This window comes from Perognathus longimembris, chromosome 17 (assembly GCF_023159225.1).
Source record: "Perognathus longimembris pacificus isolate PPM17 chromosome 17, ASM2315922v1, whole genome shotgun sequence".
Classification (NCBI taxonomy): Eukaryota; Metazoa; Chordata; class Mammalia; order Rodentia; family Heteromyidae; genus Perognathus; species Perognathus longimembris.
The window spans coordinates 20,745,717-20,758,571 of record NC_063177.1 but is presented as its reverse complement, the minus strand read 5'-3'; the positions used below and the strand labels follow the sequence as shown (position 1 = coordinate 20,758,571).

Sequence of the window (12,855 nt, the reverse complement as noted above, 5' to 3'; positions counted from 1 at the left end):
TAATTTTATATCTTTTTTAATATATACATTTAATATGATAAATTCCTCTTCAAATACTGATTTCACTAAATTCTATAAATTTGGGAAATATGTAGATTCATTTTCATTCAGTTTTTCTTTTTTGTCCTTGAGTTTCAATTTGTGAAGTTTCTACTAACACATCTTCAAGTTTACTGATTCTTTCCTCAGTTGTGTCCAATGAGCACTCTTTCTCTCTGTTACACTGTCCTTAATTCCTAATATTATAAAAATTTCTATTTAGGGTTTTGATCTCTCTGCTTATACAACCCTCCTGTTTGTACATGTTGTCTTTCTTGTTCCATTACAGTTCTTAGCATATGAACCTGTTATTTTAAAATTTCAATGTGATAATTCCAAAATCTCTGCCACATTCAAGTCTGGTCTGATGCCCACTCAGTCCCTTCAGACTGAGATGTGCACCTGCCTTCATGCTCTGGTACTGCTGAAAGCTAGGACGATGCACTACAAGCAGGAACTGAGGTTTAAAAAAAAAAAGCCTTTAATATGAGGTTTTGTTTTAATCAGCCTAGGAGTTAGGCTGCCTTTAATGTTTACTGCAGCTGAAGGGTGTCCCATTTCCTCTAGTATCCTGGTTTTTTTGTCTCTCTTGTTACCTGTCAATTGCCCTGGAAACATTTGTTTTTTTGAGGGGTAGGTACCGAGTTTAGAACTCAGGACCTCTTGATTGCTCTTTACTACTTGAGCTACACCCCCCCCAGCCCTGTTTCTCTTCAAGTTTTTTCCCAAGCCAGTCTTGAACTATTATCTTCTATCTCCTGAATAGTTAAGATATAGGTCATACTTGACTTCCTTGGATAATTCTTTTTATTTTTTCTGAATAATTACTTATTTATTATCAAAGTGATATACAGAGGGGTTACAGTTTCATAATAAGGCAGTGGATACATTTCTTGTACAATTTGTTCCCTTCTCCCTCATTTCCCCCCTTCCTCTTTCCCTCTCCCCCCATGAGTTGTTCAGTTGGTTTACACCAAATGGTTTTGTAATTATTGCTTTTGGAGTCATGTGTTTTTTTATCCTTTGTCTCTCGATTTTGATATTCCCTTCCCTTTCCCTAGTTCTAATACCAGTATATACAGTATCCAGGGTACTCAGATGAGATACAGTGATAGCTTGGGGACAACCATAGGCAGGGGATACAAGAGGATCATCAACAACAACAACAAAAAGCTACGGTTTCACATGGCATGTTGAAAGTAATTACAACAGTGATATAACATTTGTTTCTATAAAATGGAGTTCATTTCACTTAGCATCATCTTATGTGTTCATAAGGGCATAGCTATTAGGCTCTTGTGATCCTCTGCTGTGACCAGCCTAAACCTGTACTAATTATTCCCTACAAGGGAAAACATCCAGTCCATGTTTCTTTGGGTCTGGCTCATTTCACTTAGTATATTTTTTTCAAAGTCCTTCCATTTCATTACAAATGGGACAATGCATTCTTTCTGATAGTGGCATAAAATTCCATTGTGTATATGTACCACATTTTCCTGATCTACTGTCTACTGAGGGGCATCTGGGTTGGTCCCATATTTTAGCAATGACAAATTGTGTTGCGATGAACATTGTTGTGCTGGTGGCTTTAGTGTGTTCTTGTTCGTAGTCTTTTGAGTGGATGCCCAAAAGTGGGGCTGCTGGGTCCTAAGGGAGCTATATGTTTAGCTTTCTGAGGAATCTCCATACTGTTTTCCAGAGTAGTTGAACAAGTTTACATTCCCACCAACAATGTAGCAGGATTCCCTTTTGGCCACACCCCCTCCATCACTTGTTATTGTTAGTTTTCCTGATAATGGACATTCTTACTGGGGTGAGGTGTAATCTACCAAGCTGTTTTTATTACTATAGCTTTGTAATACAGCTTGAAGTTTGGTATTGTAATTCCTCCAGCACTGTTCTTTCTACTGAGGATTGTTTTTGCTATTCGGGATCTTTTATTGTTCCATATGAATTTCTGGATTGCTTCCTCTATTTCATTAAAAAATGGTGTTGGGATATTAATGGGTATTGCATTGAATTTGTAAATAGCCTTTGACAATACTGCCATTCACAAGAACAGGCCTGAGGACTAATGGAACAGAATTGAAGACCCAGAAATGAACCCGCAGAACTATGCCTACTTAATCTTTGATAAAGGAGCTAAATAGGATGGAAGAAAGATAGCCTCTTTAACAAATGGTGCTGGATAATTCTTTTTAAAAGAAGACTTAATAGCATATATTAATTGTGTATGAGGGGAATTTCATTGTGATAATTTAATTCATATATACAACGTACCCCAACAAAAATCACTCTTTCTCTCCCTCTCCTTCATCCCCTAACCCCTCTTTTTAAAAGTCTTAACAGGTTTCATTGCTCTATTTTCACATATGCATATAAAGCCCTTTAATCAGATTTGCCCTCAGTTACCCTCTCAATTAGCCCTCCATACTTCTGATGGCATTAGTCCTACCGCAGAGCCTGTTTTACTTTCTTCTCATTGATTTTTCATTTTTTAGAGTATACTAATTGTACAAAGGGCACCACTGTATTTCATAAGAGCATGTATTATAATTTAGTCAGGTGAACCTTCTCTATTTTCTCCCTTTACTAGTTCTCTTCACCTTTCAAAGAGTTTCTTTATGCCCTCTGAAAATACACTGTCAACTTAAAAAGTTTGTGTTGCAGCTCTCTCAGTTACAATTCAGTCAATAGACTAGATGCTTGTGGATGTGAGGACCACGTATTGGTGGGGCGGGGGGGGGGAGGATCACTGTATAATCTCATTACATCTCTGTTTTGCTGGATCAAAGTCTGAGTTGTAGCCTTAAGAAAAACTTCTTAGCTCCGACCTAATCTATTATTTGTCTGTCTGTTTTTTGCTGGTACTAGGGCTTGAATTCGGGGCCTGGATTCTGTCCCTTTGCTTTTTTGCTCAAGGCTAGCACTCTACCACATGAGCCACAGCTTCACTTCAGCCTTTGGTAGTTAACTGGACATAAGAATCTCAGACTTCAAACCAAGATCCTCATATCTCAGCCTTCTGAGTAGTTCGGATAACATTTATGAGCTACTAGCACCCAGCCCTTCTTCTACTCTGTGAGACACGAAGGCTACAGATGGCAGACTTGGCTAAGTGCTCATCTTCTAGGTCAGGTAAGGTTCTGTAAAAAGTTGTTGTCTCTTGAGGAAATACATTTGTTCAGGATAAGAGAACTCTATAGGTATATTTTTATTTTTCTGGTGCTGATCCTGGGTCTTGAATTCAGGGCTGTGGTACTATCCCTGTGCTTTATGCACTCAAGGCTAGTGCTCAACCACTTGAGCCACAGCTCTATTTCTGGCTTTTTTGGAGTGGTTATTTAGAGATAAGAGACTCACAGACTTTCCTGCCCAGGCTGGTTTTGAATCATGATCCTTAGTCACAGCCTCCTGGGTAGTGAGGATTAGAGATACGAGCTATCAGCACCCAGCTACAGGCATATTTTAAAATGATTACTTTTCCCTGTTCAAGACTCAAAAAAATACCTTGATTTTTGTGTTACTGGAATTTGAACTCAGGGCCTGCTACTTGCTATGTGAGTTACAGCTGAGCCACACCTGAGTCTCATGGACTGCTTGCCCAGGACTAGCTTAAAACCTCGATCCTCGAATCTCAGCCTTCTGAGTGGCTAGAACTACAGGCCTGAACCACCAGCACCCAAGTTTGTTGTTTTGCCAGTCCTGGGCCTTGGATTCAGGGCTTAAGCACTGTCCCTGGCTTCCCTTTGATCAAGGCTAGAACTCTGCCACTTGAGCCACAGCACCACTTCTGGCCATTTTCTGTATATGTGGTGCTGGGGAATCGAACCCAGGGCTTCATCTATATGAGGCAAGCACTCTCGCCACTAGGCCATATTCCCAGCCCCCACCCAGGTTTGTTTTATTTTTATTTTTTTATGATGCTGGGGATGGAACCCAGAGCCTCGCACATGTTAGGCAAGCACAGTACCTCTTGCTTGCTATCTTGGTATTGAACTCCAGCAGAGATGAGTGATACTAGACATCTCTAATCCCCCCAAAAATCCCACATGTAAGACCACTTGACAACATATAACATGTAGTAGAATGTTTGCCTAGTTAGTAGTGCCTAAGTGCAAACCCCAATATTACCATAAAAAGGAAGAGAGCATCATCAAAAGAAGAGCTGAGTGTGGTGATATATTCCTATATTCCCAGGCAAAAGCAGAAGAGTGGGAAGTTCCAGGCAAGCCTGGACGGACTACTAGAAAGGCACTGTCCCAAGAGGTTTAAAAACAAAAAAAAACCAAGAGGAGAAATTATGAAGACCTTGGCTCCTACAGTGGTAGTGAAATGACAGAGCAGTTTAACAAAAGATGAAGACTAACCTGGTAGGATCCACTTCAAAGCTAACATGTTGCCAATCAGAGGATGTGATAACAATTCTTAATAAAGGATCCAGGAGTTTTTGCAGATAAGTAGCACCATATACCTAAAGAAATGTACAATTAGGAATTTACTATGCTAGTTCCATACACATTGCATTAAAAAAAGGCTACCTGCATGTACATTCTGTACATATAATTATTGACTGATAAATTTTAGCACACACACAAAATCAATGACACAAACCTTAAAACAAAATGTCATTATTTTACTGGCCAAGCTGTTGCCTCGGAAAAGAGTCTGCATAGAGTCTGCCAATTCTACTTCCTTAGAAAACATGTTCCAGAGCAGTTGGTAGAGTAAATGTCGAGAATCAAATAGAGTAACTAGAACTCGAGCTAGTTCATCCTGAAAACAAAACAAAATGGTGTTAGTGTGAACAATTTTACTGTTTTATTTCTGTTTTCTGTGTGTGGAAGGGCGGGGGGGAGTGCTGATTAATTGGAGATGGAACCTCTGACTTTGCTACTTTGACTGACTTTTAATTTCAATCTTCAGATCTCAACCTTTTGAGTAGCTAGAATTACAGGTGTGAGCCACGGGCTCTTGTTTTCTTAATCAGGAATTTGAAGATTGATCAAAAGCCAAATCTTAAATTCACAGCCACCTGCTAAATCAAGGTAAATGGCATTCTCTTAGAATAGGTGACTATTTACATACATTTCCAATAGTTGTTATTTTAAGGATAAGGGATAAGAAGTAAGAGAGCCAAAGCTTTACAAAAGACAGACTCCAGGATTCAACTTAAGTAATATCACAAAATGAAAGAATAGACACAAAGAATAATATTCATAATTTGCTTAAGAAAAATCACTGAGCAGAAATAAGCCTGGTGACAAATACACTTTTCTCATACTGCCGAGGGAACTCAGTCAGTACAGAACACACCCTAGGCATAAAACAATAAAACTGGAAAAACTGCAAAGTTTTTAAGAAATCAGGAAGAAAAGTACCTGGCCTTAGCATCAAATAAATGTACAAAGTTGAAAGGGTAGGCATGAAGGCTGAAATTTCCATCTATTACTGACAAGATAACCACTATACATGTTTATATGTTTTTGGTACACTCAGAAGGATCTGAGAGAAAACTGGTTAGTCATAAGCTAGGAAGAAATCTACAGAGAACAGAGATAACCATAAAAAGATGTCTCAACTCTAAAGTGGTAACAATAACTAGGATTGTATCCATAGCCACTCGTGGCCTGATCTCAGGATTACAATAACCTGATTTCAATAAAGAAAAAAATTATTAATCCTAACTACAAATAATCTAGAAATCAGAGAGCTATAAGGATCCAATATTCTAACCCATTGCTTACATAATTTATATTTTACAAAATATAAAACCTCTAATCTCACCAGGTGCCAGTGGCTCATGCCTATAATCCTAGCAACTCTTGAGGCTGAGATCTGAGGATCACAGTTCAAAACCAGCCTGGGCAGAAGATGAGACTCCTTTCTCCAATTAACCACCAGAAAACTGGAAGTGGCACTGTAGCTCAAGTGGTAGAGCACTAACCTTGAGCAGAAGAGCTCAGGGACAGTGCCCAGGCTCTAAGTTCAAGCCCATAACCAACCGGGGAGGGGGGGGGGGACCTCTACTCTTAATTATGAAATTCAGTAAAATTATAATAGTTTAACTACAAAATAGAAGCCATTGGGCTACGGGAATAGCTCAATAGTAGTAGGCTTGCCCTGAAAGCAAAAAGCTATGGATTCAATCATGAACACTGGGGAAAAAAGGGGGGGGGGGAGCATTTTTAGATTGTGCTACATGTTCTTCTGCTTTTAATTCCTCCCCCCAAAATTCTAAAAACCTTAGGCAACTGTTTACAAAGCACAATTCGAAATTAAAATGCAATTTTATAATTTATTCTCCTTTAAAATATAGCTGTAAAAGAGGTGGCCTAATATAACATTGTTCTCAAAACAGTGATTTAAAGGAATGCAGATGTAACTCTGGCAGAATCTTTACCTAGCATGCATCAAGCTTTGAGTTCAAAATAAAAAAGTCATTAGGGCCAGGATTTGGCCTGGGGCCAGGAGTTTGGCCTAGTGGTAGAATGCTTGCCTAGCATGCACAAAGCCCTGGGTTCGATTCTGAAGTCCTGGGTTCAATTCCTCTGTACCAGATACACAGAAAAAGCACTGAGTGCTTTGACCAAAAAGAGCTCAAGGACAGTGCCTAGGCCCTGAGTTCAAGCCCCAGGACTAGGAGGAAAAAAAAGTCATTAAAGGGCTGGGAATATGGCCTAGTGGTAAAGTGCTTGCCTCGTATACGTGAAGCCCTGGGTTCGATTCCCCAGCACCACATACATAAAAAAATGGCCAGAAGTGGCACTGTGGCTCAAGTGGCAGAATGCTGTCCTTGAGCAAGAAGAAGTCAGGGACAGTGCTCAGGCCCTGAGTCCAAGGTCCAGGACTGGCCAAAAAAAAAAAAAAAAAAAAAAAAAAAAGAAAGAAAGAAAAGTCATTAAAGCAATATAATCCTAGCACTGGAGAAGCAGAGACAGGACTATAAGTATGGGGCCAGACAGGAGACTCTACCTCAAAAATAATAATTTTCTTAAAGTCATTTAATATCAGCCAGGCACCAGGGGCTCACGTCTGTAAACCTAGCTACTCAGGTAGCTGACATCTGAGGATCCCAGTTCGAAGCCAGACTGGGCAGGGAAATCTATGAGACTCTTATTTCCAAATGGAGCTGTGACTCAAGTGGTAGAGTTCTAGCCTTGAGCAAAAAAGCAAAAGGAGAGTGCTTAGGCCCTGAGTTCATTCCCCAGAACCTGCACCAAAAAAAAAAAAAAAAAAAAAAAGAAAGAAAGAAAGAAAGAAAGAGTGCCATTTAATATATAACACAAAAATGATTCACTATGAAAAGTAAAGTAAGTTAGAGCTTCTTAAGACTTCATTGATTTAGCTTTTGTTCTTGGGTTTTTTGTTATTTGTTTTTTTTTGCCAGTCCTGGGGCTTGGACTCAGGGCCTGAGCACTGTCCCTGGCTTCTTTTTTTTGCTCAAGGCTAGCACTCTGCCACTTGAGACACAGCGCCACTTCTGGCCATTTTCTGTATATGTGGTGCTGGGGAATTGAACCCAGGGCCTCATGTATACGAGGCAAGCACTCTTGCCACTAGGCCATATTCCCAGCCCCGGTTTTAGGTTTTTTTGTGTGTGTGAATCATGCTGGGCAAACCTGCCACTGAGCTACAACCCTATCCCTTGACTCTTCTTTATTGAGAAAATTACTGAGTAATTTTAGTGTTAATTAGATGTAGATGTTCAGAAAATAATTCACAATAGTATTCTTTTTTAAGACATATGAAGATTTGTGCACTAATTTTAGACTTCAAGAAGAGCCAACATTTCAGGACATTGCTAGTCAAGGGTTATACATTTTCAGATATACAAGATAAGTTGCTATGCAATATTGCTTTCATCAAAACTATATTGTACATATAAAGTCTGTTAGAGATCATGGTAAAATTTCTTACTAAAATCAAATTAAATCAAAATAATCAAAACAAGCATTTAGACAGCAGTAGCAGCACTCTAAAACAAATATAACACATTTAAGAAATACAAAGTCAGTCACCGTGGCTTAAGTTTGGTAAACAACAAGTAAAATGGCATTAGATAAAGATGTGTCTGGGCATAGCCTTGTAGGACAGGGTAGAGCTTGAATTTTACTTTAAGCATGAAAACTAAGGTCCTATAACTTTTAAGGAAACAAATTCACAGGCAATGAGAGGTTACCATGTTAGCTAGAAGTTACTATTATTGAAGTTATTTCTTGTAGGATAAACTAAATAGCTTTTTAGCAAGGAAAGGAACAGAAATTTTCAGAAATATTATTAAGAATGATGTAGAGGGCTGGGGATATAGCCTAATGGCAAGAGTGCCTGCCTCGGATACACGAGGCCCTAGGTTCGATTCCCCAGCACCACATATACAGAAAACGGCCAGAAGCGGCGCTGTGGCTCAAGTGGCAGAGTGCTAGCCTTGAGCGGGAAGAAGCCAGGGACAGTGCTCAGGCCCTGAGTCCAAGGCCCACGACTGGCCAAAAAAAAAAAAAAAAGAATGATGTAGAGTTTCGGGAAAATGTTTTCATTAAATTAAGAGAAAGGCCAAATAGAAATGTCTTCAATATATGAAATAAACTATCACAATTCAAATGCATACAGAATGCTTAAAGTACAACTTAACTTGCTTAAATCATTTTTAATAAATAGCAAACTGAAGGTAACAGGCACAAACTGTAGCTTCAGTTCTAGCATTACTAACAACTAACCAAAGGTTAATCTTTACCTTATCTAATATATAAAGATAGTGAAGCAGATTAGTATTTTTAAATTTTCTTTTGTGTTTAAACAGAATTTTTCAGTGAGGTAGAATAAGATGCAACATTATTAAGAGCTAGAGGAGTCAATTATTTCCTCACAGCTGAAAACTGACAGACTTTGTGAAGTTTCTGCTAACTTTAAACTTTATGAATTCACTGAAATGTGTCTTAGCCATTTGTTATATGCCAAATACTCTTCCCTACTTTCACAATAAACTTACCCACTGAGAATAAGGGACCACATTGGCCAGAGCCATAGCTATAGGGAGCTCTCCTTGATCTCCCATCATTGTGACCAATTCCACAAGTCTCTCAAACCGATCCGCCAACACTGTTTCTGCAAGGGTGTCAAATTCTGTTCCTTGTTGAAGGATTTTTGTGAGAACTTCCATAAATGTAGCTCTTGTCTGGAGATCCTTGTGATAACCTAAACCTGATATGAACAAATAGGTGGAATTTTATTAAAATGGCCTTGCTTCAGCAAGCAATAACTACTTATTACTTCTCTCTTTTTATGTGGTTGTTCTTTTGTTTTGTTTCACAGATTGATTTTGGTGGAGGAACTAGGGCTTAACTCAGAGCCTCATATGTTCATTTGGATTTTTTTTTTTTTTTTTTTTTGCCAGTCCTGGGGCCTGAGCACTACCCCTGGCTCCTCTCAATGCTAGCACTTTACCACTTGAGCCACAGTGCCACCTCTGGCTTTTGCTATGTATGTGGTGCTGAGGAATTAAACCCAGGCTTCATGCATGCTAGCCAAACACTCTACCACAAGGCCACATTCCTGGCCCTCACCTGGGTTTTTCATTCGGGGTTGATGCTCTAACCCTGGAGCCACAACTCTACTTCTGGCTTTTTTTTTTTTTTTTTTTTGGCCAGTCCTGGGCCTTGGACTCAGGGCCTGAGCACCATCCCTGGCTTCTTCCCGCTCGAGGCTAGCACTCTGCTACCTGAGCCACAGCGCCCCTTCTGGCCGTTTTCCATATATGTGGTGCTGGGGAATGGAACCGAGAGCTTCATGTGTAGGAGGCAAGCACTCTTGCCACTAGGCCATATTCCCAGCCCCTACTTCTGGCTTTGACTGGTTAATTGGAGATAAAAGTCTCACAGACATTCCTGACAGGGATGGCTTCAAGCCTCAATCCTCAAATCTCAGCCTCCTGAGTACCACCAATGCCCAGCCCAGCTCTACTACTCATATTGTCTTATGGCACACCTCTCTAGACTTTATATTTCTACATGAACCTTCCATATGATCTTACCTATGGAGTGCATGAGTCCACTGTCCACATTAGCATTGAGTAAATTTGACATTGCAAGGACTGTACAATGCCTTAGGGATGCCAGTCTCCGAGACATACCACGTTTCCTGCCACCTGTTTGTGCATTTTCATCTTCAACTTCACTGCAGTCATTCAAAAGGTTCATAAATAATGTGAAGTACCTGAGAAATACAAAGGCTGACCTTACACAGTGAAGGTCATGTCAATCAGAAAGCTAATGGGATATTCTGAAATAATCACATAAGCATTATATGAGTGACCAAGGGTATTTGCTTATCTCTAGTCTTGGGATAATATGAAGCCACACTGATGAATATTTTATCTTGACAAAACACAGTATCATCTCAACAATACAAAATAGATGCAACATTTCCGGGTTAATATGTTGTTTCTAAGATATAATAAGTAATGGCTGGGGATATAGCCTAGTGGCAAGAGTGCCTGCCTCGGATACACGAGGCCCTAGGTTCGATTCCCTAGCACCACATATACAGAAAACGGCCAGAAGCGGCGCTGTGGCTCAAGTGGCAGAGTGCTAGCCTTGAGCAGGAAGAAGCCAGGGACAGTGCTCAGGCCCTGAGTCCAAGGCCCACGACTGGCCAAAAAAAAAAAGATATAATAAGTAAGAAGAGTGATCAAAATAGTTTATAGAGAATGGTATTTTAAAGGCCTTAACAAAGCAATCTGGGTTATATTACAAGTAAAATTTCATTGTTCACATTGTTTTCCTTAAAAACCACAGCATACTTGTTTTCCTATCCCAGGCCTACCATCTTCAGTATGGCTAAGTAGGATATAATTTTTAAGATAACAGCCAATTGCCATAATTCTAAAGCAATTAGACCCATTTTTTAAAAACATAATCATTTGTTACTTTGGTTACACTTGCTTTGTGGAAAGGGTGAAAGGGCTTTATTTGTTTTTTGCTTTGTAGTTTTGGTAGCTGAAATTTACTTAAGAAATAACTGTGATTTGGCTTCCATTAATTCCACACCATCTCCTTCCTCGGGTTGCAGCGGAAGACCAGCGAGGAGTGAAACTACTGCTTCCATGCTTGCTTGGTCCAAATCTCTGAACAATAATAACAAAGAAACTCAATATTTCAGGTCTTTCATCCCACCTTCCCCTCAAATAAATCTCTTACTAAGAGGCACAAACTTTAGACATTATCTACTTCATTAAACAAATGATTAGTACAATCTAAGTAATTTGAATAAATATTCAGTGTTCAGAACAAAAAAAAATTCAAATTGGAGAGAATGTAATATAACTATCTGCAAACAAATCTTGGCATAATGATGACCTTTAATCAGAAGTACAGAGATGGAGATGTAAGCTCAGTGAAACGTGGGGCCTGCTTATTATCATTTATGAGCCTTGAGTTCAATCTACAGCACCACCCAACTAAGAAATTAAATAAATAAAAGTATGTGCTGTCAAACTAGGCCAACCAACAAAAAAAAGGCAAATGATTTATTACATGATTCACAATACTTAACCATTTTCTAGTATTGACACATTAAGACTTACTCTTAGGGAAGACTCAATAACTTTGATCTATCTAAATCACAAAGTAAATACTTTATGCCTTATATATCTTCTTTCCAGATACTGTCAGCTATTCTTCCTAAGTTGACAACAGTAACTTTCCAAATGTAACATTCACACATTTGCTTTAATTAAGACTTTCAGTTTTGAGTTTTTTTAAGTAATAATAAAGATTAATATATCTATATATTTCAAATGCAAAAGCTTGGCACTAAAAAGTAACTTAAATACAACCATGTCTATAATAGCTATAAGAAAGTAGCTTTAAAGCCTTAGAATAAAGCCTGTCAATACTTGAAAGTCATTCTCTTTTGTTACCTTGTAAGACATTTTACATCATCATCTGCTGCTTGGTTTGAGGTCCCCATGACCCAGTCTGTCAGATATTCTACCATCTTATTCCTACAGGATAGTGAAAACAAAGAAAATAGCACACACTTAAAAAAAAAAATCACATGCACGTACCATTTTACATATGGGCAGGGACAAGAAGGAAAAAGTGGGGGAAAAGCAAAGGAAGGGGTAATACTGTCCAAGCATTGTAGTCATTACCTGACTTATGGAATTGTAACCCCTTAATAATAACAACTTAAAAAAAATTTTAAGCTGGGCACCAATGACGCATGCCTATAATCCTAGCTATTCTAGAGGGTTGCGGTTCATGGGTAGCCTGGGCAAAAGGTTTGTGAAACCTCCATCTCAAAAATATGCTGGAGCTGGTAATCAAGCCCATAAAATCCCAGCTACAGCAGGAAGCAAATAATGGGAAGATGGTGAGCCAGGTCAGCCTGGGTAAAAAGAAACCCTAACTCAAAAATAACCAAAGCAAAAAAAGATGGAGGTATGCTTCAAGTTGGGAGATAAACTACCTAGCAAGCATAAAACCCTGAGTTCAAACCTCATTGAACATTTAGTTCAAACTAAATGTACATATGTATGTATGTACGCATGCACGTACATAGGCACATTTATGGGATCTGTTCATGTACCCTGGGCTATCCAGGAACTAGGTTGCTCAAGCTGATCTAAAACTCTTGATCCTCATGCAAATGCTGGAACTACAGGCATGTACCACCATACCCATCAAGATTTTTTTTCTTTTTTTGGGGGGTGGGGGTCTTTCATGCGGCTTGAACTCTGGGCCAGGGCACTGTCCCTGAGCTCTTCAGCTTAAGGCTAGCACTACCACTTTGAGCCACAGTGTCACTTCTGGTGGT

At 39.2% G+C, this 12,855-nt stretch overlaps 1 protein-coding gene across 6 annotated transcripts in view; it reads right to left on the bottom strand.

The window, feature by feature from the left end:
* The window catches only part of Nf1 (neurofibromin 1), a 256,851-nt gene that overhangs the window by 131,511 nt on the left and 112,485 nt on the right, over window positions 1-12,855 (bottom strand). For all 6 annotated transcript variants that reach the window (XM_048365042.1, XM_048365038.1, XM_048365039.1 and 3 more), the window contains exons 24-29: window positions 11,957-12,040; window positions 11,045-11,161; window positions 10,070-10,251; window positions 9,029-9,240; window positions 4,654-4,815; window positions 4,410-4,513 (exon numbers count right to left, since the gene is read on the bottom strand). In XM_048365042.1, the coding sequence (XP_048220999.1) occupies window positions 4,410-4,513; window positions 4,654-4,815; window positions 9,029-9,240; window positions 10,070-10,251; window positions 11,045-11,161; window positions 11,957-12,040 (861 nt within the window). The remainder of the gene's footprint in view (window positions 1-4,409; window positions 4,514-4,653; window positions 4,816-9,028; window positions 9,241-10,069; window positions 10,252-11,044; window positions 11,162-11,956; window positions 12,041-12,855) is intronic.